Here is a 26468-nt window from a genome sequence, read left to right on the forward strand (position 1 = left end):
ATAGAAGATCGGGGATCAGAATTGGGTCCGGATATCCGATTTGGATCCAAGATTGGGTCAGATAGGGAAATTGAATATGGATTCCAGCGAATCCGAGAAATGAATGGAAATTTGATCAAAAATTGACCCGATTATTCAGAAGATGGAACTAGGGGCAAAAAGGAAATTTTTTGGATTTTTTGAAAAATTTGGGGTGTTCAGAAGGCCGGGCTCGACCCTTGCCGGAGGAACCATAGGTGGCAGGGGCTGGGTCCCTGCTGGTCGACCGGAAACCAACAGGGGAAATCGACCCCCCCATCCGGCCCCAAAACACAGCGCAGGCAGCCACCTCGCCGCCTGCCGACAAAAGCGAAAGACGAGGAGGAAGAAGACAGGCAGAGAGGAAGCAGAAGAAGAAAAGGAGGAAACTCGGAGGCGAGTTTACCTGCGGTCCGATGAAGAGAGAGAGAGAGAGAGAGAGAGAGAGAGAGAGGCGTCGGGGACGTCGACCGAGGCTGCCAGAGCAGGAGGCGGTGGATCGCCGACACGGTCGCCGGTGGCCGCAGAGAAAAGGGAGGAGACGAGAGGTGGAGAGGAGGAGAGAGTGAGTGGCGAGGGGTTTTGCCCCTCGCCCCTCTCAGCCTACGTCTTTAAAAGACGCAGGCCCGAATGTTCGAAAACCCGGGTCGGGCTCGGGTCCGGGTCGGTCCCTGATCCGACACGACGGATCAGACTCGACATGTGTCCGACATGTTTTTTAAGTGGGCTTTACAGTTAGAGAGTCAACAAAATTTTTCCTGTAGTGTATCCAAGGGGTCTACCCCTATATGTTGTATCTTCTTTAGTTTTCTTGCTAATGAAGTCATAACTCCTTCATCTTCTTCTTGTTTCTTTTTTGTGCTCCCATGGATGCTAGGGCTTGAATGCTCCACCTCCTCTAGATTTAGAACCTTCTCCTCCTCTTCTCTTCCTACTCGCACCACTACTACTAGTACCAACAACTCTTTTCTGCTTAGTTGTTGTCCTACTTTTGATGCTATGTTAGTGGTTGTAGAATTAGAAGTGGGAAGCTCATCATCACCATAATCACCCTCTCATGATGCACATATCCCGTTTTTGCATCAAACATTTATTTTCTTCTTTTTTCTCTCTTGTCAGTGAGCAGCTTTTGGCAAATTCTTTGATGTGCATGGGCGAACATTATCATGTGGTTTGGCTAAATGATGCTTTAGCCAATATACACCATCAGAAAAAGAGATCTTGCAACAGTTGCATTTGATTTTCAATCAATTCCCACTCTTTATTTGAGTGTCTCATTGTCATGTTGGGTCTCTTGATGCCATCTTCCTGCAAAAAACTCAACAAAAGAAAAAAAAGGAGAGATTTTTTGCCTCAATCCACTCCCTTTAGTAAATGCAAAAGCTCTATTTGTTCTTGAAAGAATTGGCTTCTAAAATGTCTTCAAGCCTCTAGGCTATGTGAGTTTCTCTCCAATAGCTTCTAAAAGAAATTAGGGAATCTGTCCTAGGGGGTCTTTAACCCCCCCCACCCCCCACCAAAAAAAAAAAAAATTGGCACTCATAAGTTACCGCTGATAGTGTATCATATGATACATCTTGTATCGAGGTGTATTGTATGAGTATGATACACCAAATACCCAAAGTATACACACTGGTATCACAATACATTTTGATACTGTATCGTATGACATAGTATGATACAACACCGAGAAAAATTATTATCATGAAAGCACAATGAGCAATTTGATCACATAAGCTTGGAGAATTTTGATGTGTTGGATGAGTGAGTTCAAGAAGAACCTAGTGCACTAAATGAAGAGGACATGGAATGGATTAACATATAAGGGACACAATTGGTCGAGAATGAAGAGCCCATATATATCGGGGAGGATGTCAATGAGGAAAATGAAGATGGAGATGATGATAGTGATGATCGACATCATTTAATTTGTTTTTGTTTAAATTTCGAGAAACCTGGTTATATATAACTTTAAGTGTTGAAAAACACTTTGTAATTTTGTTTTTGTTTATGTAAACATGCACTATTATGAATCTTTTAACTTGTTAACTTAGTTTCATTGTTTAATATGCATACTATTTTATAATTTATATTTTTCTTGTGATATGTGTATACCATTCATGGCATATTATCTTGAATGTTGGATGCTCAATATTTTATATGGTTCATAATTGTTTGATATGTGATGTTATGGTCTTATTTTGTAGCTAATATCATTGTTTTTTGCATTATGCTTTTTTAAGAATTATTCTTGATTTTTTATTTTTGGTATTTTTTTAGTGTATTAAAAATTATATTTTTTACGTGGTAGATATGATGTGATATTCTATTTTGGGTCTGGCTGATTCGGGCATTGATACATATTTTACAACCTTGCACCTTGCTAGGATGAACTCTAATAGTCCTTGTGAAAACTTTTAATTTCATGAGGCCTTTCTGGCAACAATACAAGATTTTATTACAGTTGTGGTAAATCTGTGGCTTTTATGTGGTTTCTGCTTATTTATAATTTTGGTGATGAGGAAGATAGATCCTAAATAATCAGCAACTGTTTCTACTATGTGATTGCTTTGTCTTGTAGGTGCTTGTCAAAAATATCTCAACAGATGTTGGAAGAATTGGAAGAGTTGTTGCATTAGATCCTCCAATGTCTAAGCTTTCAAAATGCACAGAGCAGCCAACACTGATTTACCTGCAGAGTACACTGGCTGTTTTGCCTTCTTGCTATGTTCCTCCTGATAAACGTTTCATAGATCAGGAAACTGCATATCTTTCGCCACCAATTGCCTTTAACATCGGCTTGCATCTTCCATGCCTGAAAGCTCTCATTCACAACAGTCAAGATTCGGCAAAATCTGAAAATGAAGACCAGAAATTCATGGTTGTGTGTCACAAATCTGATGTATATGTGGAAATAGTTCCATGCAACCTTATTCATCGGTCTTGGACCTTCTCATCTTTTGTTGGTAAAAGCTCAAAAATTGGTGGTCAGTACATTTTACCTAGGTATGCATCACATTTGAGGGTTTCTTTTGTTAAGATACCACAGTGTGGAGCTCTTGAGCCTTTGAGAGGAAAGTTTTTATTGGAAGAAAATGATCGCCAAGAACTGATTGACATAGCATTGCGGAATTACTTTAGGACTGATAGATTTTTCTCAAGAGGTGATGTTTTTGGGATAAGGATACAATGGAACTGCAATTCAGAGTTGTGTACTTTTTGCAGCAGAATTAGCTCATGTTCTGCTGAGATGATTTATTTCAAGGTTTTGTATTCATCTTTTCCATATAATACTTGATAATGTGCATGTTTTCATTCTCTGTGGTGTTCAGCAATGTCCATCTTTTATTGATATTTTGAGAATCCATACCAGGTTGTATCTATGGAACCAGCAGATGAAATGCTTCTTCGAATTAATTGCGATGAAACTGCACTTGTGCTTGCTGGAAGTGTTGCCTCTGCAATGCCACCTGAATTGTTATCAGGCTGTGCTGAAGGTTTTGTTCCTCTGCAGCAGGATGTACTTAGGACTTTATTTTCTGTACTTGTACCTTCTTTCTGTCCTTCAGCACTTTCATCAAAGTTTAGAGTGGCAATACTCTTGCATGGTCCAGCAGGTAAACAACTGGTATTTGCAGTGAGTTAATACACTTTCATGTCAATCTTAAGTCTTGCTTTGATAAAAACTTTTGGCATTTTGTTTAGTAGAAAATTAAATAACCATTTTATTTTAACTGTAATTTTGTTCTAAGGAATAAATTGTGTTGCTCTGATAGTTGCTGACAATGTTTGAAAAATTACTTGCCTAAATTTTCACCAAAACATTGACAGGAAGTGGCAAACGGACTCTTATCAGATTCATTGCTCGTTCTTTGGGTTTACATGTTGTGGAGTATAGCTGTCACGATTTCATGGAAGCCTCTGAAAGAAAGATCGCTCTGTCACTAAGGCATGCCTTCCAGACAGCTCAAAGGTAACATTGGGATGTCCAATGTGATTTTCCATGTTATATATACATGTTGCTTATTTACTTGCTATTGAGGTAAATTGGCAAGCTGTGGCAACAACTAGGCTTTTTTAATAACTGTATGTCCTTTCTCTAGTTTGTACTTCTGGAATATGGAGAACCTTTTTGAAAAGTGCAACTTTTAAAATTATGCTAAATTACCTCTGATGGTGCCATAGCGTGCAGATCTTGTGTGTGTTTTTATTGCACACTTTGAGCTCAATACGCTTGTATTTTCTGGATATTGGCATTACTTACTCTTTGCAACTACATCTGTTTTGTTGAATGGAGAAGACTGTAAATACTATTGTACATCTTTATCTCAAATTATAGCCTGCTACTGGTGATTCTTTAGAATCTTTCTCCTTGTGTTGCTTGTTGGAGTGCTCATCTTACAGTAATAGGCCTCAACTTTAGTTAATATCATAGTTGTCCTCAGGATTAAAGTATGCAAACTATGTCACAGGGATTCGGCCAGCCGGTTGCCGCACCCGCGTCGACGTGATGCGGGTGCGGCACCCGGTGCGGTCAAACCAATGCACCTAGGGTCTTAAGTGTCCAATTTTTGGACTTAAAAAAAAAATTGCCCGATGAAATGGGCTGGGAGGGGGATTAAGGCAAAAACATTTTGCCCCCTCCTCCCGACCCCGACGCCTCCTCTTCTCCGTCTCCAACCCAGCAGCGGCAAGGCGACCGGTCCGGCGTGACAACCCAGCAGGTATGTCTCCATTCTCTCTCTCTCAATCTCTCTCCCCTCGTCTCTCTCACTCTTCTCGGCTAAACCCTCGCCCCCCTCTCTCTCTCAATCTTTTTCCCCTCGTCTCTCTCGCTCTTCTCTGCTAAAGCCCTGCCTCCCTCTGTCTGTGTACCTTTCTCTCTTAATCTCTCTCCCCTCGCCAATGGTAAACAAGCTGAACGAACCGAACAGGGGTTGTTCGGGCTCGGCTCATTAAATAATTTGAATAGCTTGAACTTGGCTCGTATTTGTCATGAGCTTGGCTCGGCTCAGATCTGTCATGAACAACCCATGTTTGTGCTCGTCTCATGAGCAGTTCGAACAACAAAACAAGCCGATCTTTTGCTCGGCTCGAGCTCGAACAACCATGATCATGAGTGCTGATCAGCTCCTGAGATTATATGAGTTTGAGGTGAAATCACAACTTTCAGTTCATAGGAGTGCATGAGCTTATCTTAGCAAGTAAGATCATGAATCATGAGTCCTGTGATGGTGAAGAAACAATTTTGTAAGACCCAAATTCTCAATACCATTTTGTTTGTTTGTTATTAAATAAATTATTAAGTTTTTTAAATCAAAACATTTTTTTTTTCAAATATTCATAATGATATTTAGTTTTTTGCTCATCATAGCGTTTTTGACTGAAAAGGAAGAATTTAAAAAAAAAAGTATTTGAAGTTACAAATTTTCTTATAAAACGTGTGATGCAATATATGAAAAAAATCATAATAAAATATTGACCATTACAACAACAACAACAACAACAACAACTACGCCTTCATCCCAAAACAATTGGGGTCAACGATATGAACCAAAAAAGAAATTCATTTTGGGTCTTCCACATGAATCCTTTTCCTCCAATCATTTCTATCCAATGCCATGTCCTCGGTGAGGTTCAAAGCATTCATATCCTTTCCTATCATCTCCATCCAAGTCTTCCTAGGCCTACCCCGACCTCTTTTAACTAATATATTTTCCCATTTCTCCAACCTTCTAACTGGAGCATCATTAGGCCTTCGCCGAATATGTCCAAACCACCGTAAACGATTCTCTCTCATCTTATTTTCAATGGGTGCAATGCCTACCTTCTTACGTATCTCCTCGTTCCGAATCTTATCTTTTATTGTATTTCCACACATCCATCTAAGCATACACAGCTACACTCATTTTTTGAATATGATGTCTCTTGGTAGCCCAACATTCCGTACCATATAGTAAAGCGGGTCTAATAGTCGTCCTATAAAACTTTCCCTTCAACCGCAATGGCATTCTACGATCGCACAACACTCCAGTTGCACTTTTCCATTTCATCCACCCAACCTTTATCGTATGATTTACATCTCCATCAATTTCTCCATACTTTTGAATGATGGATCCCAAATATTTGAAATAATCATTCACCGGTATTTCTTGCTCACCAAGCTTCACTACACTCCCATCACTACTTCGTTGCTTACTAAACCGACATTCTATATATTCAGTCTTACTCTTACTCAACTTAAAACCTCTAGCTTCCAATGTCTGTCTCCATAATTCTAACTTAGCATTAACCCCAGCTCTAGACTCATCAATCAAAACAATATCATCAGCAAACAACATACACTACGGTACATTTTCTTGAATTGATCTCGTAAGCTCATCCATCACTATCACAAATAGGAAAGGGCTTAAAGCAGATCCTTGATGTAACCCAACCGTTATCGGAAAATTGGTTGTCACTCCTCCACAAGTGCGGACATTGGTTACTACTCCTTCATACGTATCTTTAATTATACTAATGTACTTGAGAGAAACACCTTTCTTCATCATTGTCCACCAGAGAACGTCCCTAGGTACTCTATCGTATGCCTTCTCTAAATCAATAAAAACCATATGCAAATTTTTGTTCCTCTCTCTATATCTTTCAATAAGTTGTCTAAGAAGATGTATAGCTTCCATAGTTGATCTTCCAGGCATAAAACCAAATTGATTCTCCGATATCATGACAACCTTCCTCAACCTAGACTCAATCACCCTCTCCCAAAGTTTCATAGTATGACTCATGAGTTTTATATCATGATAGTTTGTGCAATCTTGTATATCACCCTTATTCTTATATAAAGGCACCAAAGTACTCTTCCTTCACTCATTAGGCATCTTATTTGTTCGCAAAATCAAGTTATAAAGATTTGTCAACCATTCTAAACCTTTCTCTCCCAAGCATTTCCAAGCCTCGATAGGTATACCATCTGGGCCAACTGCCCTTCTTGATTTCATTTTCTTCAAAGCCTCTGCAATATCTTTCTTTTGAATCTTGCGCATGAAGTCACGATTTATCTCATGAAAAGGAATGGAGAAGTCTCCAAGATCTTGAGCATGACTATCATTAAATAGCTTATCAAAATAATCTTTCCATCTCTCCTTAATCTCCTCATCTTTGACTAAAACCCTTTGCGTTTCATCTTTGATACATCTAACCATACCCAAATCCTTCGATTTCCTATCTCTCATCTTTGCAAGCCTATAAATATCCTTCTCGCCTTCTTTGGTATCCAACTTGTCATAAACCTCCTTATATACCTTAGCCCTCGCGTTTCGAACAACTTTTTTAGCTTCCTTCTTTGCTAACAAAATATTGACCATTAATTGATGAAAATTCTGTAAACTTTCTTCATCTTTGTCATGCAATTTCTGTGGTTCATCTATATTTGACAATTACATGATTTCATGATGATGAATTGATTTGATGATATTATGATAATTGGTTTTTATTTCATTAGTGTTATTGTTAACTGTTAATTTTATATATATATATATATATATATATATATATATATATACCCTCCCGCACCCAAGTTTTTTTAAAGTGCCGCATCGTCGCACCCGCACCCACACCTATGTGACATAGCATGCACATATTTCTCTTGTAGATTGTTACACATGTTCCTTTTGATTGGCTATCTCATGCCATAGACTTGTGGTGTTATTGTTTTATTCTTTTTAGGATTTTCTCATTGTATGTAGATTCCTTAGATATTCCTAGTTGAGGGATTCAGCGCAAAGTAGACTACCTGGTTGCTATGGATTTGAGCTTTTTGTTTTGATTGTTAACTAAGGCTTGATATGTTTGTTTGTTATTGGATTGTCTTTACAGAAGTGTATGCTACCTATTGCATGCATAGATATATAATGTAGTGTGGGTGTGTGCGTGCGGATACATAGGTGAGCATGCTGGTACTTGTGCATGTGTGTATGCACCTATCTTTGCCAGAAACTTCTGTATCATTTCATTCCTTAATCTCTTGTTTACATAGTCTTCCATTTTTAGCATGTTACCAATTTTTGAAATTGGGGTATAGTTACTGATTGATATAATTTGTGATGACTATCTTTTAATGTTCTGTTACCGTTTTCGGATTATTGAGCCATTGACCATGTTTAAAACTCCTTTGGTATATGAACAGATATTCACCTGCAATAGTTCTTCTACAACATTTTGATGTATTTGGAAGCCTGTCTTCCAGTGGGGCCTATTTATCTGACCAAGTAGGTGTGATCTCTGAAGTTGCAACTGTTGTGAGAGAGTTTACTGAGCCAAATTTTAAAGATGAAGAATATGGTTCCAGAGAAGCATTAAATTCTGATTCGGTAATTATGCAGCTCTGAGCTACAATATTCTGTTGGTTTATTGCATGTCTAGTCACGCTTCAGATGGCAGTTACTATGTATTATCCTTCTCAGTTCTTTCCAGAAACAGAGAGAATGGGAAGTCACAAGATCCTTTTAGTTGCAGCTGCTAATAGATCTGAAGGTCTACCACAGTCCATCAGGCGGTGCTTCAGTCATGAAATAAGTATGGGTGCCCTAAGTGATCCGCAAAGAGTTAAAATGCTCTCTCAATCACTGCAATATGTTGCTGAAGATCCTGTCCTTGTATGACTAATTGTTGTTCTTTGGTGTATTTGTTTTTGTTTCTTGCTGAGATACGCAACATCCTGCTAGTGGTTTGAATGCCATTTAATCCCTTGCAGGATAGTAGTGACGATTGTATAAAGGACATTGTTGGGCAAACATGTGGTTTTCTTCCAAGGGACATTCAAGCCTTTATTGCTGATGCTGGGGCAAATTTCATTCACAGGACCAATGATACTGTTGGCACTACTAACTTCACAGAATGTGCTGAAAGCATTTCTGGCGAAAACTTCCATAAACAATTGAGCAAAGATGATTTGTCAAAAGCTTTAGAGCAGTGTAAGAAGAGAACTGCTTCTGCTCTGGGTACCCCAAAAGTGCGTTAACTAGTTCACGACACTAATATCAGTTTGGTTTGTTTGGCATATTTTATAAGTTATCCATCCTAAACAATGTCAATGGTACGGTATCATTATGACATTTATGTACCATAATTCTTGTGACATTGCACATAATCATGGGTCTTAGTACATAAATTACCTTGTTGTCTGCCATATAAAGGGAATTGAGCCTTAAATTTCTATTTTTAGGTGCCAAATGTGAAATGGGAGGACGTTGGTGGGCTGGAGGATGTAAAAAAATCAATATTAGATACTGTGCAGGTATTTATTACATGCTATGTGGAGTCATATCCATGTAGAGCTTGCATTTTATTTGTCCAATTGTGTTTGTGGTTGTCCTTTTTTGAGGGCCCATTCCAATCTTGCTTTGCATAGAAGCCTGTTTATGTGGATAATGCTTTATGACAAGGAATTACGAAAAGAAGCAAATGTTCTTTATTTTTTGTTGAAGCACCTAATCGTTATGCTATAAGAGACTTGTTAGTGCAGTTCTGCAATTTGATCGATCGTCCTGTGGCCATTGTTGTAATATATCACTTTGTATTATGTGTGCAAGGCTAAAATTGTAAATCAAGTTATGTAAGGGTGTGATGGTAATTCACGTTATGCCACCCTGTTATATATGCTTACTAAATGAAGGGGATGTTCATTATGCTAGAGAAGATAGTGGCCTTTTTGTCTCTGTTGATAGATTTATGTCATATATTTATCAAGTTATTAACAAGTCTAAATTTTGAATACATCAACATAATAGTAAACAATCCAAATCCAATGATTAATCAATTAAATAAGCAAATAAAAGGACAAAATAATAATTTTACCAAGTTTAATGAGCAGTGATGAAAACAACAATGAAAGGAAAGATCTTCTTTAGAATCATTTGCTCCATCCTCCGATAGTTCAGGCCCTGTGTAGTCATCCCTTTCTTCAAGTTCAGATTGCAAATCGGCTTTCAGCTGCCTCTAATCAGCATCATCATTCAAGATGCCTAGCACTTCTTTTGCCCAATCTTCCAATATGTCTATATTATCTGTAAAGCCCACGAAAAAAAAAAATCAGACCCGGGTTGGGTCTGGACCCGCCTCGGGCCCGTTCTCGTAAGGGTTTTTAAAACCCGACGCATCTCCCTTGTGCGCCGTACCTCGCCCATGCCGCTCCACCCCCTCGACAGGATAAGGGGAACCCCTTGAGGGTTTCCCCGAATGTCGCCCCTCCCCGAGCTCTTTAAGAGCGTTGCGGGAGGGGAGGATCGATGCACCGCCCCCCTTCTCGTTCCCTATGGGCGACAACCTCGCCGACAACCCCGACCGACACCTCCCCTCGCTCCCTCTTCTCCCGTCAACCTGCCGAAGCCCGATGCCAGTGGCTTCCCCCGTGCCGCCTCGCTCCTCTCCTTGCGAGCTCCCCTCCGGCAAGCCGTTGCCGGCGACCGTGCCATCCCCCTCAAGGTAACCCGATCTCTCTTTCTCTCTCTCTCTCGTTCCCTCATTTTGCTCCCCTCTATCTGGATCTATTCGGCGACAACATCGCCGATTTCCTTGCACCCTCCCTGACCGCTGCTCCTTCTCTTTGGGTTCTCACCCTCGGTCCTGCGCCGCTCGTCGGAGCCCCGACGTCGCGACCGACCACTGTTGCTGCCCCTCTGCCTTGACTCTCTCACCCCCTCTCTCCTCTGCGTTTCTGAAGCGCCGCCACTGTCGCCTGAGATTTCTGGCAGGCAGGGCGATGCCATGCCTTCCCTTGGTCTGGTAGGGGCTTTGCCCCCGCCGATTTCTTTTTCGCTCGCCCTTCGACAGGCTAGCAGGGGTCGAACCCCTGTCGCCTGGGCCTTCTTTCGATAGGTCGGCAGGGGCTGAGCCCCTGCTACCTTCGGTTCCTCTGACAGGCCGACTGGGCGATGGCCCTATCGCCTCCTTTCGCCAGACCGGCAGGGGCCAAGCCTCTGCTACCTTTACCTTCTCGGCAGGGGCTTCACCTCTGCCCTTTGTGTCTTTCACCGACAGACAGGGGCAAGGCCCCTGTCGCCTTTGGCTTGGTCGGCAGGGGTGATGCCCTGCCCCTCTCTGTCTCCCTCTTCTGCCTCCCTCCCTGATTTGGGTACTCTATAACACAGTGTCGGGCTCGGCCTGACAGCTGAGCCCACCACTCCTCGTAGCCTCCTTGAAGACCAACGACAGGCTTGGCCTGAGGGTCGAGCCTGGCCTCCTCTCCTGCCCTTGTTCGTTTTCGACGTGGGGCCCTGCCCTTGTTTCTTTTAGGCTTGCGGCAGGGGGTGAGGCTCCCCTGCTATTCCTGTGTTGCTTGGCAGAGGGCTCCACCCCTTCCTCTTATTAGTTTTCCTGGCAGAGGCCGATCTCCCTCCCATCTTTTCCTGTTTTAGCAGAGGGGTGCTCTGGCACTCGCTCTTATTCGCGCAAGGCGGATGGTCGGCGAGCAGGGGAACACTCCTGCTCCCTACCTCTTCTTTGGTCACTTTCATACTAACATTGGGTTTCCTGCAGATTCCGCGACGGATTTTCACCCGTGCTCCGTGACCCGAGCCCCGCATCGCCTACACTCTCAAACGCTCGCAGTGACACAACCTCACAACTTTCCGAGGTAGGGTAAAGTCGGACAAAGGGCAATAGATGAACCTAATTAAGTTTAAATAATTAAGATGCTCATGCTAGACATGCTTAGAGTTATATTGCTTCTACATTGCGTATTTTCTTGTTTGCATGCTCATGGGTCGAGGTACAATTTCATTGTTCGATTATTATTTTGAGTAGTGGTTTATGAGTTTGAGGTGTGGTTTCGTACTTCTTGAAATACATATGCCCTTGTTTGCTTGCATACATTTTTGCCTTCACGTTTCCCTTGAGTGAGGTACGACTTCGTGTCTCATGTATTACTTATGACCTTACGTGTTTGCCTATCTAAGTGGCCAAGGTACGATTTTGTACCTCGTGCAGTACCTATGAGCTTATTTGCTGGCTTGTATATTTGGCGATGATACAATCTTGTACTTTGTGTAGTACCTACAGTTTTTAGTTATCCGAGGTATGGTTTACTACTTTGTGAATTACTTATGTACTTTTTGATGTGCGGCTTCGCAAATCAAGAGTTGCGTTGCGTTTTGCAACGGCTACAAGGAGAGCTCTTTAAGAGCTCTCCTCTCCCACTTGTATATAAAGGGGTGCATCCCCTCTTGTATTTTATTCCAATGCTTCTTAAGCATTTGGTGTTTCATATCAATAAAGAATATTTTTTTTATTTCTTCTTTTGTTTCCCATTATACCCTTTTTAAGGGTTATGCTTTAGTGTCTTTTTAGACACCTTCTCGTGCAGATCTAAGTTTGTGTTTGGAAGATCCTCATTTCATTTCACTTTCAACCCTAGAAATGCCTCATTTCATAGGGAACTTCAATGGGGTTCTGGTGAGCCAAGACAGACAAGGAATGGAACATTCTGGAACCAGAACAGATATGTTGTTCCTTCTGCTTGAGCAAGAACATATTGTGCTTGACCTGCATAAAAGCAATATTGATTAACTTCCAAGCCTGACTTTGAACCTGGAATACTTGACCTTTCCATTTCTCACCTTATTTTAACCTTACCAACCTTACCTTACTAAGCAGAGGCATTCATACAAGAATAAGTTAACCGTATATGTTGTTCCTTCTGCTTGAGCAAGAACATATTGTGCTTGACCTGCATAAAAGCAATATTGATTAACTTCCAAGCCTGACTTTGAACCTGGAATACTTGACCTTTCCATTTCTCACCTTGTTTTAACCTTACCAACCTTACCTTACCAAGCAGAGGTATTCATACAAGAATAAGTTAACCATACACTTTAACATGGACCCTGGATGATAGCATCAATTGGACGAGTATATTTAGGAGAAATGGAAGCATAAAGAAAGAATTTTGTAAAATTTTGTCCAACTGTGCCACCAAAAAATATGTACCATAACGTGACAATGTAATGAATAATTAATGGAACAGAATAATAGAAAATGTAAAAGAATACAACAGATGACTAAAGTACAAACTCCAGGCTATAATGCTTTTTCTGGAATGTGTCATGTCAGATTTTTTATCTAACTCTTTCATCAACTCATCCTAAGATTGCATCTTGATGGAGATTATTACTCAAGATAACTGCAGCATCATTTTGTCCAGGCATCCTGATGTTAGATCATCTTTGAAAATGTTCAGTGTTAGATATCAACTACGAAGTACTTTGATGGTCTACAATTAGAGCTAGAGGTTATAGCTGTTTTACTTCTTGCTCTAATTGACTGACTATGTTTCCTTGGAATTATTTCTATATTAGTAATTCTGCTCATGTTTGTTGGTTAATTGATCTGCAGTTGCCACTCATGCATAAAGATTTATTTTCATCTGGACTGCGTAAAAGATCTGGTGTCCTTCTCTATGGTCCTCCTGGGACAGGGAAGGTGAGTCTCTAGGCAATTTTAGCCCAGAGAATCATGACTCTGGCAGCTTGCCACTAGTGTATTTGATGATATTTTTTGTTCAAGTCTGAACTCTTTTCAAGTCTTTCCATATTATTCTTCTAATGAATTCCAAAAGTGTTAAGTAGCTCACTTGGATGCTGCTTGTGTTTGTCAGACTTTGCTAGCAAAGGCTGTAGCAACTGAGTGTTCCTTGAATTTTCTTAGTGTAAAAGGACCAGAATTGATAAATATGTACATAGGTGAATCTGAGAAAAATGTCCGTGATATATTCCAGAAGGTAAGGTGCATCAAAACATAATCAGATCTTCTACTTGGATTTGGGACTTCTGTCTCAGCTTTTATGTTTCTAATGCATGTGCAATGTTTATAGGCAAGATCTGCACGTCCATGTGTAATTTTCTTTGATGAGCTTGATGCTCTTGCTCCTGCTCGTGGAAGTTCTGGTGATTCTGGTGGGGTTATGGATAGAGTGGTTTCCCAGGCATGCATTTATTTGTTGGATCTGAGACCATTTTCTTGTCCATAAAAAATCTTGCTTTTCATTATATATATGTGTGTGTGTGGATGTTGTGGTGGTTTTTATTGCTTACTGCTTAAGTATGCCATTTTCTTTAAGTAGATGCTTGCGGAGATTGATGGCCTCAATGAATCAACCCAGGTGCCATTCAATCCAAATACATAACCTCTATTCCAGCTTTGATATTGTGCTACTTAAGAATTCAAATGCAAGATTATATTGTCTACTTGCACTTTTATTGATTTGCTCTTTCATCCTCAGGACTTGTTCATTATTGGGGCGAGTAATAGACCTGATCTTATTGACCCTGCACTTCTACGTCCTGGTCGGTTTGATAAAATGCTGTATGTAGGAGTAAATGCAGATGCATCTTACAGGGAGCGGTAACTCTTTGATTGATCTTTCTGCATACTTTTAGCTTTTTCTTATTACTCAGCCGATCTAATCTCTTTGGCAGGGTACTTCGTGCACTTACCCGAAAATTTAAACTTCATAAAAATGTATCTCTGCTATCGATTGCAAAGAAATGTCCACCAAATTTTACTGGTGCTGATATGTATGCACTGTGTGCAGATGCTTGGTTTCATGCTGCTAAGCATCAGGTGAATCAATTGCTATAATTTCTTTGGCCTTTTCTTATAATCATTATCCTCCTGTTAACATTATACTCATTCACCTTGTATGTTTCCCCTGTCTTTTGACCGTAAATAAAAATGACTAGTATCATAAATATGTCATCTGCTACTATAAGAGTTATTCTTTTCTGGTATATATATATATATATATATATATATATATATATATATATATATATATAATGCAAACAAATTTCTGATCAGACGTGAGAAATATTTGGATAAGGGTAAGCTATTATCCTCGTGTTCCTTCAGGTGTCCAAGGGATCTTTCTGTGATTGACAGGATTCTTGGATTCCCAAAATGAGCCATATTGATTGTTTTCATGAGTTCTTATACCTGTCTGTGCACAGCAGCATGCTTGGAAGTTCAGATGAAGGGTTCCTCACCAGATTCTGTCCTTTCCAGGACTGAAAATTGTTGCAGACAATGGTTTAAGCTTCTTAACATTAAACTTGGTTTTTGTAGAAGTGACACAAACCTGAAAAGTGACCTATTAATCGACCCACTGTTGTTTCCTTTCCCTCTTTTTTCTGTTTTGGAAAATGTATATCCTAAATTGTTGTATCTTCTGTTGTAGATTTTAAGCACATCAAGCACTGATGATAACCCAAATTCAGTTGTTGTTGAACATGACGATTTCATCAAGGTGATGTTCCCTTTCTTTCTTCTTTCTGTGATGATACGACCTTGCCTTTTGGTGCTTCCAATTCCCAGTTTTCTGCAGATGTCTTTATTGTGGGAGTCCAGTTATCTTTCAATATCATTTTGCATTAGAGAAATATTAAGTACTTAAGTAACCGTTGCCAGTGAGTTTAAGAGTCTCTCTCATATGTATGTGTGTATAGGACTACAGTTGCCTATATTGCTTTTTTTGTTTTTGGGCCTAGGACTGTTGGGTCGTGGGTTATGGATTGCTAGGTGGCTAGTGATCTTGATCTGCTAAATAGATTCACTTTATTTATGTGTGTGTGTGTGTATGTGTTGTGAACTTCCTAGGCCTTATGTTGATGTTCACTAGTTCACCACTTTTTTTGCCCCTCGTGAATTTGAAAATAACATTGATGACCATGTGCACTAATTGACACCATTGACTTATTTTCTTACATTTACAAAATTAAAATGTATGTGTATGTCACAGGGACTCTTCAACTAGGTGCCACACCCGCACCTGATGCGGTCAACCTGACCCTGGGTGCAGTCAACGCACCCAGGGTCATTTATGTCCAACTTTTGGACTATATATATATATAATTGTTTATATTTTTGCCGCGCCCCCACACCCAAGTTTTTTGAAAGTGCCGCACCCCCACATCCGCACCCGCACCCATGTGACATAGTGTATGTCTTGTTTTCCGTAGCATAATAAATGTGCCTTTGGTAAAATTGTTTACCCTTCTAAGTGACCACTATTGCACTATGTTACCGTGACACGGCACCTTGGGTGCCGTACCCGTGTTGACAAACACAACATTTGTCGTGTCCTATATTATATTATATTATATATTATATTTTCAATCTATAATATATATTTTAGATATATAATATATATTTTAGATATATAATATATATTTTCAGTATATATTTAGCAGTGTCCTATTTTTTATTTGTGAGGGTAAAAAAAATGTGAACTTGTTGACATCCGCAAAAGGTTGTTTGTAATATCCATCTATCTATATGTCATTTCCACCAAATTTTTCAGATCTGACTGTACAGATGTGTTCTACATGGTTGACTAACTTGACTTAGTGGGAATCGGCTTTTGGGTCATTTAATTCCAACATCTGTGTGGGTGCAAAGGGTGTGCTATGGGGATTTCAAAATACTTGGGTGTGGGGGTGCATATATATATATATATAATATCATTTTCCCCCTTTTGCGGCGATAAAAAACCACCGCTAAAAACACTAAAATGCACAAATACCGCGTTTTAGCTTTTGTTACGCTGGCCGTCCATCAAGCCCCACAATGGACAACCAGGATGGCCAGCGCCAGTGTTGTTAAAAACGCGCCTCAAGGCGCAAAAAGCACGCCTCGCCTCGAGGTGAGGGCCTTTTCGCCTTGAGGCACACTTAAAAAGAGCAAAACCATAAAAGCGTACGCCTCATGCGCCTTGAGGCGAGGCGCGCATTAAGAAATCAGATGGCCCGGACCCGAGTTCGACCAGGATCCGGGCCCGTATTCTCGAAGGATCGAGAACCTGTGTCTTTAAAAAAGATACAGGCGCTTCGGGGCGAGGGAAAGCCCTCACCCCTTCTCTCTCCACTCCGTCCCCTCTCGTCCCCTCGCCACTGCTGTCGCCGGCCACCACCCGTCGCCGATCATCGCCTCTTCCACCTTCTTCTTTCCTCTGCTGAGAAGGCATCGGCGACCCGCCGACCACCACCGTCTTCTTTTCTTTGTTACGAGGGTGCCAGCGACTCACCACCACCACCGTCCATTCCGGTGACCTCTGCGTTTTCCGGTGACAGGTAAACTTCTTTGCTTTTTCTTCTCCGTGATGGGTCGACCGACAAGGGGGCAGAGCCCCCTGTCGTCGCCTCTCTTTAGCAGGGGGTAACCCCCTGCCATTCTTTTGGGGTCGACCGACAGGGGGCGGTGCCCCCTGTCGTCACCTTTCGTGGGCAGGGGGTCCCCCCCCAATCTGATTTTCTCTCTTGGTCGTTGCCTCTCTTGGTCGATCGACAGGGGGCAGAGCCCCTGTCGTCGCCTTTGGTGGGCAGGGGGTTCCCCCTCTCTGCTTTTCTCTCTTGGTCGACCGACAGTGGGGAGAAGCCCCCTGTCTCTTTCTTTTTCGGTAGGGGGGCTCCGTCCCTTGCCCCTCACCTTGTCGTCAGGCAGGGGTTTACCCCCTGCCTTTCTTTTGAGGGGTCGACCGACAAGGGGGCAGAGCCCCCTGTCGTTGCTTCTCTTCGGCAGGGGGTTACCCCCTGCCTTTCTTTTAGGGTCGACCGACAGGGGGGCGGAGCCCCTGTTGTCGCCTTTGGTGGGCAGGGGGTTCCCCTCCTTTGCTTTTCTCTCTTGGTCGACCGACAGGGGGGCGAAGCCCCCTGTCTCTTTCTTTTTTCGGTAGGGGGCTCCGCTCCCTGTCGCTCACCTTGTCGTCAGGCAGGGGTTTACCCCCTGCCTTTCTTTTGAGGGGTCGACCGACACGGGGGCAAAGCCCCCTGTCGCTCACCTTGTCATCAAGCAGGGGGCCCTGCCTTTCTTTTGGGGTCGACCGACAAGGGGGCGGTGCCTCCTGTCGTCACCTTTCGTGGGCAGGGGGTTCTCCCCCTCTGTTTTTCTCTCTTGGTTGACTGATAGGGGGGCGAAGCCCCCTGTCTCTTTCTTTTTCTGTGAAAAAATTCATGCAAATGTTTGAATCGATTTGGATTGTAATACATTCCTGTGGATTATTGAACTTGTATCTTTAGTTTTAGTTGCTAATCTGTGTTTGCATCACTACTAATAGTTCTCCGCATCGGGTGTCTTATTGTTTTGCTTGCATTTACCATCATTTTCTTGTTAAGTTTATTTTCAATCTCAGAAATTTTATTTCCTGTATTTAGATTAGAATTTAGTTGTTAATTTATTAATTATCGTTTTTAGATACATTAAAACTAGTGAGACTAGTTAAAAAAAACTGCAGTACATTAATACTTATGTTGAAGTTTTAGTGTAATACAGTATGCTGATTTTTAGATTTCTTTAAAAATCTGACTAAACATGATAAGTTTTGAATGTGGTATGTGTTTTCAACTAAAAGAACTAAAGACATCACAATCATGGGTTTGGTTTACAAAACCTGCAACAGACCAAACCTGGTTAAGATAGACAAATTACTTAAAGAACCTTTCAACTCACATTATATTTTGATATATTTTGAGAGAAATAGAAAGATGAACAAAGATTTGCATATGGTTTTTATTGATTTGGAAAAGGCATACGATAGAGTACCTAGGGACGTTCTCTGGTGGACAATGATGAAGAAATGTGTTTCTCTCAAGTACATTAGTATAATTAAAGATATGTATGAAGGAGTAGTAACCAATGTCCACACTTGTGGAGGGGTGACAACCAATTTTCCTATAACGGTTGGGTTACATCAAGGATCTGTTTTAAGCCCTTTCCTATTTGCTATAGTAATGGATGAGCTTACGAGATCAATTCAAGAAAATGTGCCGTGGTGTATGTTGTTTGCTGATGATATTGTTTTGATTGATGAATCTAGAGCTGGGGTTAATGCTAAGTTAGAATTATGGAGACAAATATTGGAAGCAAGAAGTTTTAAGTTGAGTAAAAGTAAGACAAAATATATGGAATATCGGTTTAGTACGCAATGAAGTAGTGATGGGAGTGTAGTGAAGCTTGGTGAGCAAGAAATACCGGTGCATGACTATTTCAAATATTTGAGATTTATCATTCAAAAGTATGGAGAAATTGATGGAGATGTAAATCATAGGATAAAGGTTGGGTGGATGAAATGGAAAAGTGCAACTAGAGTGCTGTGCGATTGTAGAATGCCATTGCGGTTGAAGGGAAAGTTTTATAAGACGACTATTAGGCCCGCTTTACTATATGGTACAGAATGTTGGGCTGCCAAGAGACATCATATTCAAAAAATGAGTGTAGCTGAGATGCGTATGCTTAGATGGATGTGTGGAAATACAATAAAAGATAAGATTTGGAACGAGGAGATACGTAAGAAGGTAGGCATTGCACCCATTGAAAATAAGATGAGAGAGAATCGTTTATGGTGGTTTGGACATATTCGGCGAAGGCCTAATGATGCTCCAGTTAGTAGGATGGAGAAATGGGAAAATATATTAGTTAAAAGAGGTCGGGGTAGGCCTAGGAAGACTTGGATGGAGATGATAGGAAAGGATATGAATGCTTTGAACCTCACCGAGGACATGGCATTTGATAGAAATGATTGGAGGATAAGGATTCATGTGGAAGACACAGAATGATTTTCTTTGTTGGTTCATATCGCCGACCCCAATTGTTTTGGGATGAAGGTGTAGTAGTAGTTGTTGTTGCAACTTTCCTTCAGTTACCATGTTGTATATTAGTCTGTTACATTACAGAAGAGTTATGTATGCCATCATTGTTTTGTTTCTATTACTTTGGCACACATGAGCAACGTAGCTCCTGTTGCTCAATTATGTTTTTTTTCTAGGATTCCTATATAGCTTATACACCAGGATTGTCTATTTTGCATTTGTTTTCATGTAATGTGGTCAGCAGAATGCATGATGTTAATATATATTTTGTGTTATGTATTTTTGCAGTTGAACAATGGCAAAAGATGTAGGATGGGATCATGGAGTTAAAGTTCCAAATCCTACTAAAGATCCCAAACTCGTAGGACATGTAATTTGCAATTACTGTCATAAAGAGATTACAGGAGGCATCTATAGGCTAAAACATCACTTAGCTGGCACAAAGCATGGTGTAAGCATGTGCGAAGCGGTTCCACCTGACGTGAAAAGATTTTTTCAGAATCATCTAAAGGATCAGAGGCTAAAGAAAGAAGAGTTAGAACAAAACAAGTTGGATATCGGGAGAAGTGTTTATTTTGGATTATCAACCGACGATAATGTGAATAAAGAAACTAGTGGATCATGTAGTGATGCAAAAACAAGTACAGTTGGTCCTATGGACCTTTTTGTGAACAAAGAAGCACGACAAACCACAATAAACACTGCTTTCAAAAGGGATAAAAGAAAAAATGTATGTCGTGCCATTGGTAGATTTTTTTATGCAAATGCCTTATCATTTAATCTTTGCAACAGTCCATATTTTGGTGCAATGGTAGAAGTTATTGCAAATTATGGGCGAGGGTTCAAACCACGTTCTTATCATGAGATCAGAACGTGGATTTTAAAGGACGAGGTAGATTGTACTCTTGAAATTTTGAAAGAGTTCAAAAAAGAGTGGCCAAAGGTTGGTTGCAGTATTATGACAGATGGTTAGACAAATGGAAAAGGAAGAAACTTAATTAATTTTCTTGTGAACAACTCATCTGGGACAGTATTTTTGAAGTCCGTTGACATCAGCGACATGGAAAAAACTGGTGCAAATTTGTGTAAGTTATTTGAAGAAGTTGTTAAAGTAATGTGGTGCAATTCATTACAGATAATGCACCAAATTATGTGGCAGCTGGAAATATGTTAACTACAGGAAAAATATGTTTTTGGACACCATGTGCAACCAGAGTATTAAATTTAATGAGAAAATTCACAAAGAAGAAAAAACTTCTGCGTCTAGCCGTCACTCGTTTTGCCACAACATATCTTACACTTCATAGTATTGGATGTTATAAGAAAGAGTTAAAGTCGATATTCTTATCTTCAAATTTTAGAACATCTAATTACTATAAGAAATCTGATGCTAAGAACATTTTTTATATTGTTCTTAATGATCATAAGTTTTGGGCTACCATATCATATGCAATTAAAGCTACACTACCTCTCGTGAAAGTGTTGCGACTCATTGATGCAGCCTGCTATGAGATTTTTGTATGAGGCAATGGATAGAGCGAAGGAGGAAATTGCTTCAAACATTGACAATGTCGAAAGAAAATATAAACCTATTTGGGATATCATTGATAGACGATGGGACTTGCAACTTCATAAGCCTTTGCATGCTGCCTATTATTTAAATCCACATTTTCATTATGCTGACAACTTCAACCCTGATAGAGAAGTTATGAGTGACTTTTATGATTGTGTTGAAAATTTAGTTTTTGATGCAAATATTCGGTTGAAAATTACAACACAAATCGATGCATTTAAAAAGGCAAAGGGCTTGTTTGTCAGAGAGGCAGTTGTTACAACAAGAAAATTAAAAAGTCCTGGTAAGTTTGCAATTATGTTGTTATTTGTCAATATTTTTTTATGTTTTTGTTAATTATGACATTCTTAATGTTTTTATCAATTTTTTATTATTTTATTTGAATGCAACTGATTGGTGGAGTTCATTTGGGCACGAAAATCTTGAGCTGATGAATTTTGCAATTCGAATTTTAAGTTTGACATGCAGTGCATCGGGCTGTGAGAGGAATTTGAGTACTTTCTCATTGGTTTTTGACTTTGCATTTTATTTTTGAAATACATTTTTATATGTTTAATTATCTTATATTTGATTATCAATGATTTGAAATTATAGGTGCATACAAAACGAAGGAATAGACTTGAACAAGAGAAGATGAATGCATTTGTTTTTGTAATGTATAATATGAAATTAAGAGAGAGAAATATGAAGAGGAGGGCTACCAAAGACCCTATATGTCTAGATCATATAGACTCAGACGATGAGTGGATTGTGGAGAAGGAAGATTCAATGTTGCCAAGTGATCCCAATTGGTTGGAGGATTCATGGTTGGATCCGAACTTCGACATAAATGCCATTGAGCATGTGCCTATTGAAAAAGTCACTTCACCTCATGTTTCACAAAGTGGTTCTAGGCAAGACATGTCTTCAAGAGATCGAGGTAAAGATATATTCCTTTTACCTAGCTATGAATATACATGTATTTTTTAAATACATAACATAAATATTTAATACATGATTTTTTATTGAAGGAAAAAGAAAAGCAAAAGTAATTGAGGACGTGGATGAAGAAAGTGTAGATGATGAAGAGTCAGAGAATGAAGATGAAGAATAACCTATTTATATGGATTCTTCAGACGATGATATTGAAGACTTAAATATTGATGATGACGAGACACAACAAGAGCCTAAGCCCTAATTCATATCATAGAGCTATTGGCCATTTATATGTTTTTTGAGACTTTCAGTTGTAATTGTGAATGTTAACACTCTCATTTTGAAGAATTCTGGACAAATACATTAACATTTGATTGTTAATGTTAACATGCATTTTTTAATTATGACATGATGTTGTTAGTGCTAATATGCATTTTGTTGTTAATGTTAGTTTTTTATTGAATGAATGCTCATATTTATGCAATAAGATACTTATATAGATCAAGTTGTTGCATTAATGTTGCTTTTACATGTTAATCTCATATTTTTTTCGTATTTATTTGAGATTTTTTATTTCGTGTTGGTTGACGCTTCATCAATAAAGCATTTCTTATTTATTTATAATTTTAGATAATTTTTATATTTTTTTTTAAGTTTAAACTTTTTTTTTGAGGCTTACGCTTTGCGCCTCGAGGCTTACGCCTCGAGGCTTACGCCTCGAGGCTTACGCCTCGAGGCTTACGCCTCGTCTCAGATTTTGGTGGAGCGCCTCGCTACGCCTCAACGCTTTTCACAACACTGGCCAGCGCAATTGCGCAGGTAGCTGCACACCTAAGGGTTGCGCAGCTACCACTTTTTCTATATATATACACTTACTATATAGATCACATCTATAAGGTCAAATTCCGAAAGAAAATAAACTAAAAAATATGACTGTCCGCACCTTCCTACCATTAGGAGGAACCAATCACTATATATATAGTTTTAGTTTGCTATCTTTGTGGGTTCCAAACCTCCTAGTTAAAAACACAAAATTTTTTCACTTTTTTTATTAGCAGATTTTTCAGGGGTTGAAAAATCAACATATTTATGTAAAAAAATTACAATCGAAAGGTCTTTTTTTACTATTTTGATCATGTTGAACACATCCATGGTGTCAGATTTGGTCAAAACAGCCTCACCCTATAAGTTTTAACTAGGGGTTTGGAACCCACGAGGGTAGCAAACATTATATATATATATATATATATATATATATATATATATATATATATATATATATATATATATATATATATATTCGCCGACCCCAATTGTTTTGGGATGAAGGCGTAGTTGCTGTTGTTGTTGTATATATATATATATATATATATATATATATATATATATATATATATAGAGAGAGAGAGAGAGAGAGAGAGAGAGAGAGAGAGAGAGAGAGAGAGAGAGAGAGAGAGAGAGAGAGGCAAAATACCAAAAAAAATATTGTGATTACCGTGATATTTTCACGAGATTTTTCAAAACATTCTTATTTTTATACCTTTTGTGCCTATGATTTCCGTTTTTTCATTTCTTTTCTATTTTAAGAACTTTTCCACTTATAATGGTTATTCAGTTGGCAATCAAATATCTCCTACTACTATTAAGTAACGGAGGTTTCTTTAGTTGATCAAACACCATGGATGTGATTATGATTTGGATTTTGTAACACTTGGTACTTTGATATTTTTTTTCATGGTTTTGGGTTGATGTAGCCTTTTCTATGAGTGTAAAAACATGATGCTCAAGCTGCATTTAGAATCTCATGATTATAAAAGTAGATTTACCAACTCATTCAATTAGAAGCATGCGTGATATGAATTATGATAATCACTAGATAATACATGGTACTGTGGCCTCCCATTGTTGCCAAAGTCATCAAGAAGTTGTCTCTTACTACAATTTTTGTAATATTTCAAACTTGAATGATGTCTTATAAACATGGTAAGTTGAAAATATGACATATCTGAAACAATAGCTATTCTGATATCATCATGAAGGTTTGGCAAGAAATCTTTCTTTTACATTTCTAAATTCACCTTTTCTTTCAAAATCAATCATTTTTTAAAAATTAATGTATTAATATTTACATGAGTTTTACCTTTGAATCCCGGGGTGAAATGTGTGATAATCCTTGTGGATGTTTTCTCAATATTGAGGTGACTGTGCTTCTCACTCTATGGTTTTGATTCTACCTAGCTTAGGTTTAGTGCAATCCCTGTAAGTTGGAACACTAGCCCACAACCATTCAGGACATTTGATATCTTTGCCAGTATTGTCTGGATCTTGTTAAGATGACTGAACTCGTCCACTATCAGCCATAATCCTTGTTGGCTAGTGGCCTAAATCTGTGCGGGGTCTGTATTGGACAAAGGTTTTAGTAAGGACATACCCTATGGACCTTTAATTGCCTAAAATTTGGTTAAATCTGAGTGAAATTCTCTATGGACTTGGGTAAAACTTTGAAAGAGTTCCAACAAGGTCCCCTTTAACAATAGCAGGCCTTGCCAGCATGAAAAACATATTAGAAAATGGGTAGGATTATCGCAAAGCTGGATTAGTTTTTGTGGTTCCATTTTTCATGTTTCAGTTCATCTCATTCCAATTTGTTAACAACAGATCAATTGGCTGCATATCCTGCAATTTTAGGTGCCTATCTGTCATGATGCATCACTTTGTTTGGACTGACAGAAGGTTTTCATTGCTAATGAAGGAAAAACTGTCTCAGTCTTGCATGAATCTTCTTTGAGAAGTTTTTGAACATTCCAATTAATTTGATGCGAGTTTCCTGGAGTTGTAGGCATGTACACTGGCCTTTTTTTAGTCAATGATAGTGAACGGTGGTGCATTGTATTGATATTCTGTATGTCAGAGGTCTGTAATATGCTTCACATTATCTGTGAATATGTGTGTCTACATCAAAATTATGTATTTGACCCTATCCTCATGAGTTTCAACACTAATAAACTGTTCATAGTCTTTGATTTTTTTCTGAATTGAATTAATTATGTTGGAATATGACTGCTATGAGCTAAGGTCGCCAGTCTTGGGAAGTCTTCCCCATGAAGCTGTCAACTGACTATTTATGTGCATATCATCTTGAAGCAACATTAGAAACAAACAAGTGCTAGTTGACATTACTGTTGCCGAACATACGATTTCATTTGAACTTCCACTTTGCCATTGCTTCAAACTTGATGCTCTTCCAATTTTGAATTGTTATTGGGTGCTCAGCAGGTATTAGCAGATCTGCCCCCATCACTATCAATTGCAGAACTTAGGAAGTATGAAACACTTCGGAATCAGTTTGAAGGAACTGCAAAGTGAATATGCCGAAATATATGTTTACAAGATATCTTACACCAACAGGTAATGCTGTATGATCTGTGTTGGACATTCCTTGCACTGCCATAAATATTTCATTGGTTGATCTGTGTCCATCACTGTCAATTGCAGAAAATTAGGAAGTATGATACACTGCAGGATCAGCTTGAAGGGACTGGAAAATGAGTATGCTGATATATATTTGTTATTTTCACATCACTTGAGGATGTCTAAAGTGTAAGTAATGTTGTATAATAGTTCCTGCTAATTTCTAACTCTGTGTCGAGATGCCTTGTACTGCAATTAATGATTCATTAGTTCTATTTCATCATTATTAGTGCATTTCTTCCTCATTTTTCTGGATTCAAGTAGATTTCCAGAAATGTGCATTTATATTTCTGTTTCAAAGTATTTAAGTGTAGGATCATTTTGGATTCTTGCTTTTAGAATAGATAGCTGAGAAATGTCCCATGATCTTTGGGTGTTGTTCATATGCGCAACTCTGTTAAGGATTGGTATTGGAGTCAACTTATCAATCAGGTTAGCTGATCTTCATTTTAGATTTTGTTGTAAATCATATCCTTTCGGGCCTCATCCTTCATTGTGGTTGGATTGGCCTAATTGTGGTGCCTATGGTCCATTGTCTTTACATGCGGTCTTATTTGAAACTGTTTGAGATCATTTTGTTTGACAGTTCTGGTTTACTCTACTTGTCTTGGACCCGACTTAAAACATTTCCCTGGAAATGGGCTTTACTGAAGTTCCTAAGGTTTACTAATCTCTTTTGGACCTAACGATCTACCTCGTATGCTTTCTGGGAGCAGATTATGTCCAACATACTTTTTTGGATTGACCTAAACAGATAAAGTTGAATATATCTTAATCTTAGGTTTATCTAACTTTTTGAATGCATGTCATTAAGGCTGCACACAAGCCGAGGTCAAGTCAAGCCTGGCTTGGCTTGG

The 26468-nt window shown here is 39.3% G+C and overlaps 1 protein-coding gene across 2 annotated transcripts in view; it reads left to right on the forward strand.

The window, feature by feature from the left end:
• The window catches only part of PEX6 (peroxin 6), a 50027-nt gene extending 24203 nt beyond the window's left edge, over nt 1-25824 (forward strand). The window contains exons 2-17 of one of the 2 annotated variants that reach the window (XM_090013697.1): nt 2600-3283; nt 3392-3635; nt 3850-3991; nt 8204-8387; nt 8481-8672; nt 8771-9028; nt 9242-9313; nt 13408-13494; nt 13670-13792; nt 13886-13996; nt 14135-14173; nt 14294-14415; nt 14490-14634; nt 15248-15316; nt 25417-25548; nt 25636-25824. In XM_090013697.1, coding sequence (XP_089869823.1) covers nt 2600-3283; nt 3392-3635; nt 3850-3991; nt 8204-8387; nt 8481-8672; nt 8771-9028; nt 9242-9313; nt 13408-13494; nt 13670-13792; nt 13886-13996; nt 14135-14173; nt 14294-14415; nt 14490-14634; nt 15248-15316; nt 25417-25506 — 2562 coding nt within the window. In that variant the 3' untranslated portion in view covers nt 25507-25548; nt 25636-25824. The remainder of the gene's footprint in view (nt 1-2599; nt 3284-3391; nt 3636-3849; nt 3992-8203; nt 8388-8480; nt 8673-8770; nt 9029-9241; nt 9314-13407; nt 13495-13669; nt 13793-13885; nt 13997-14134; nt 14174-14293; nt 14416-14489; nt 14635-15247; nt 15317-25416; nt 25549-25635) is intronic. The other variant, XM_090013698.1, reaches the window with a different exon arrangement.
• The last annotated feature ends 644 nt before the right edge of the window (nt 25825-26468 follow it).

Source organism: Nuphar pumila, chromosome 7, assembly GCF_984573655.1.
Source record: "Nuphar pumila chromosome 7, dmNupPumi1.hap1.1, whole genome shotgun sequence".
Taxonomy (NCBI): Eukaryota; Viridiplantae; Streptophyta; class Magnoliopsida; order Nymphaeales; family Nymphaeaceae; genus Nuphar; species Nuphar pumila.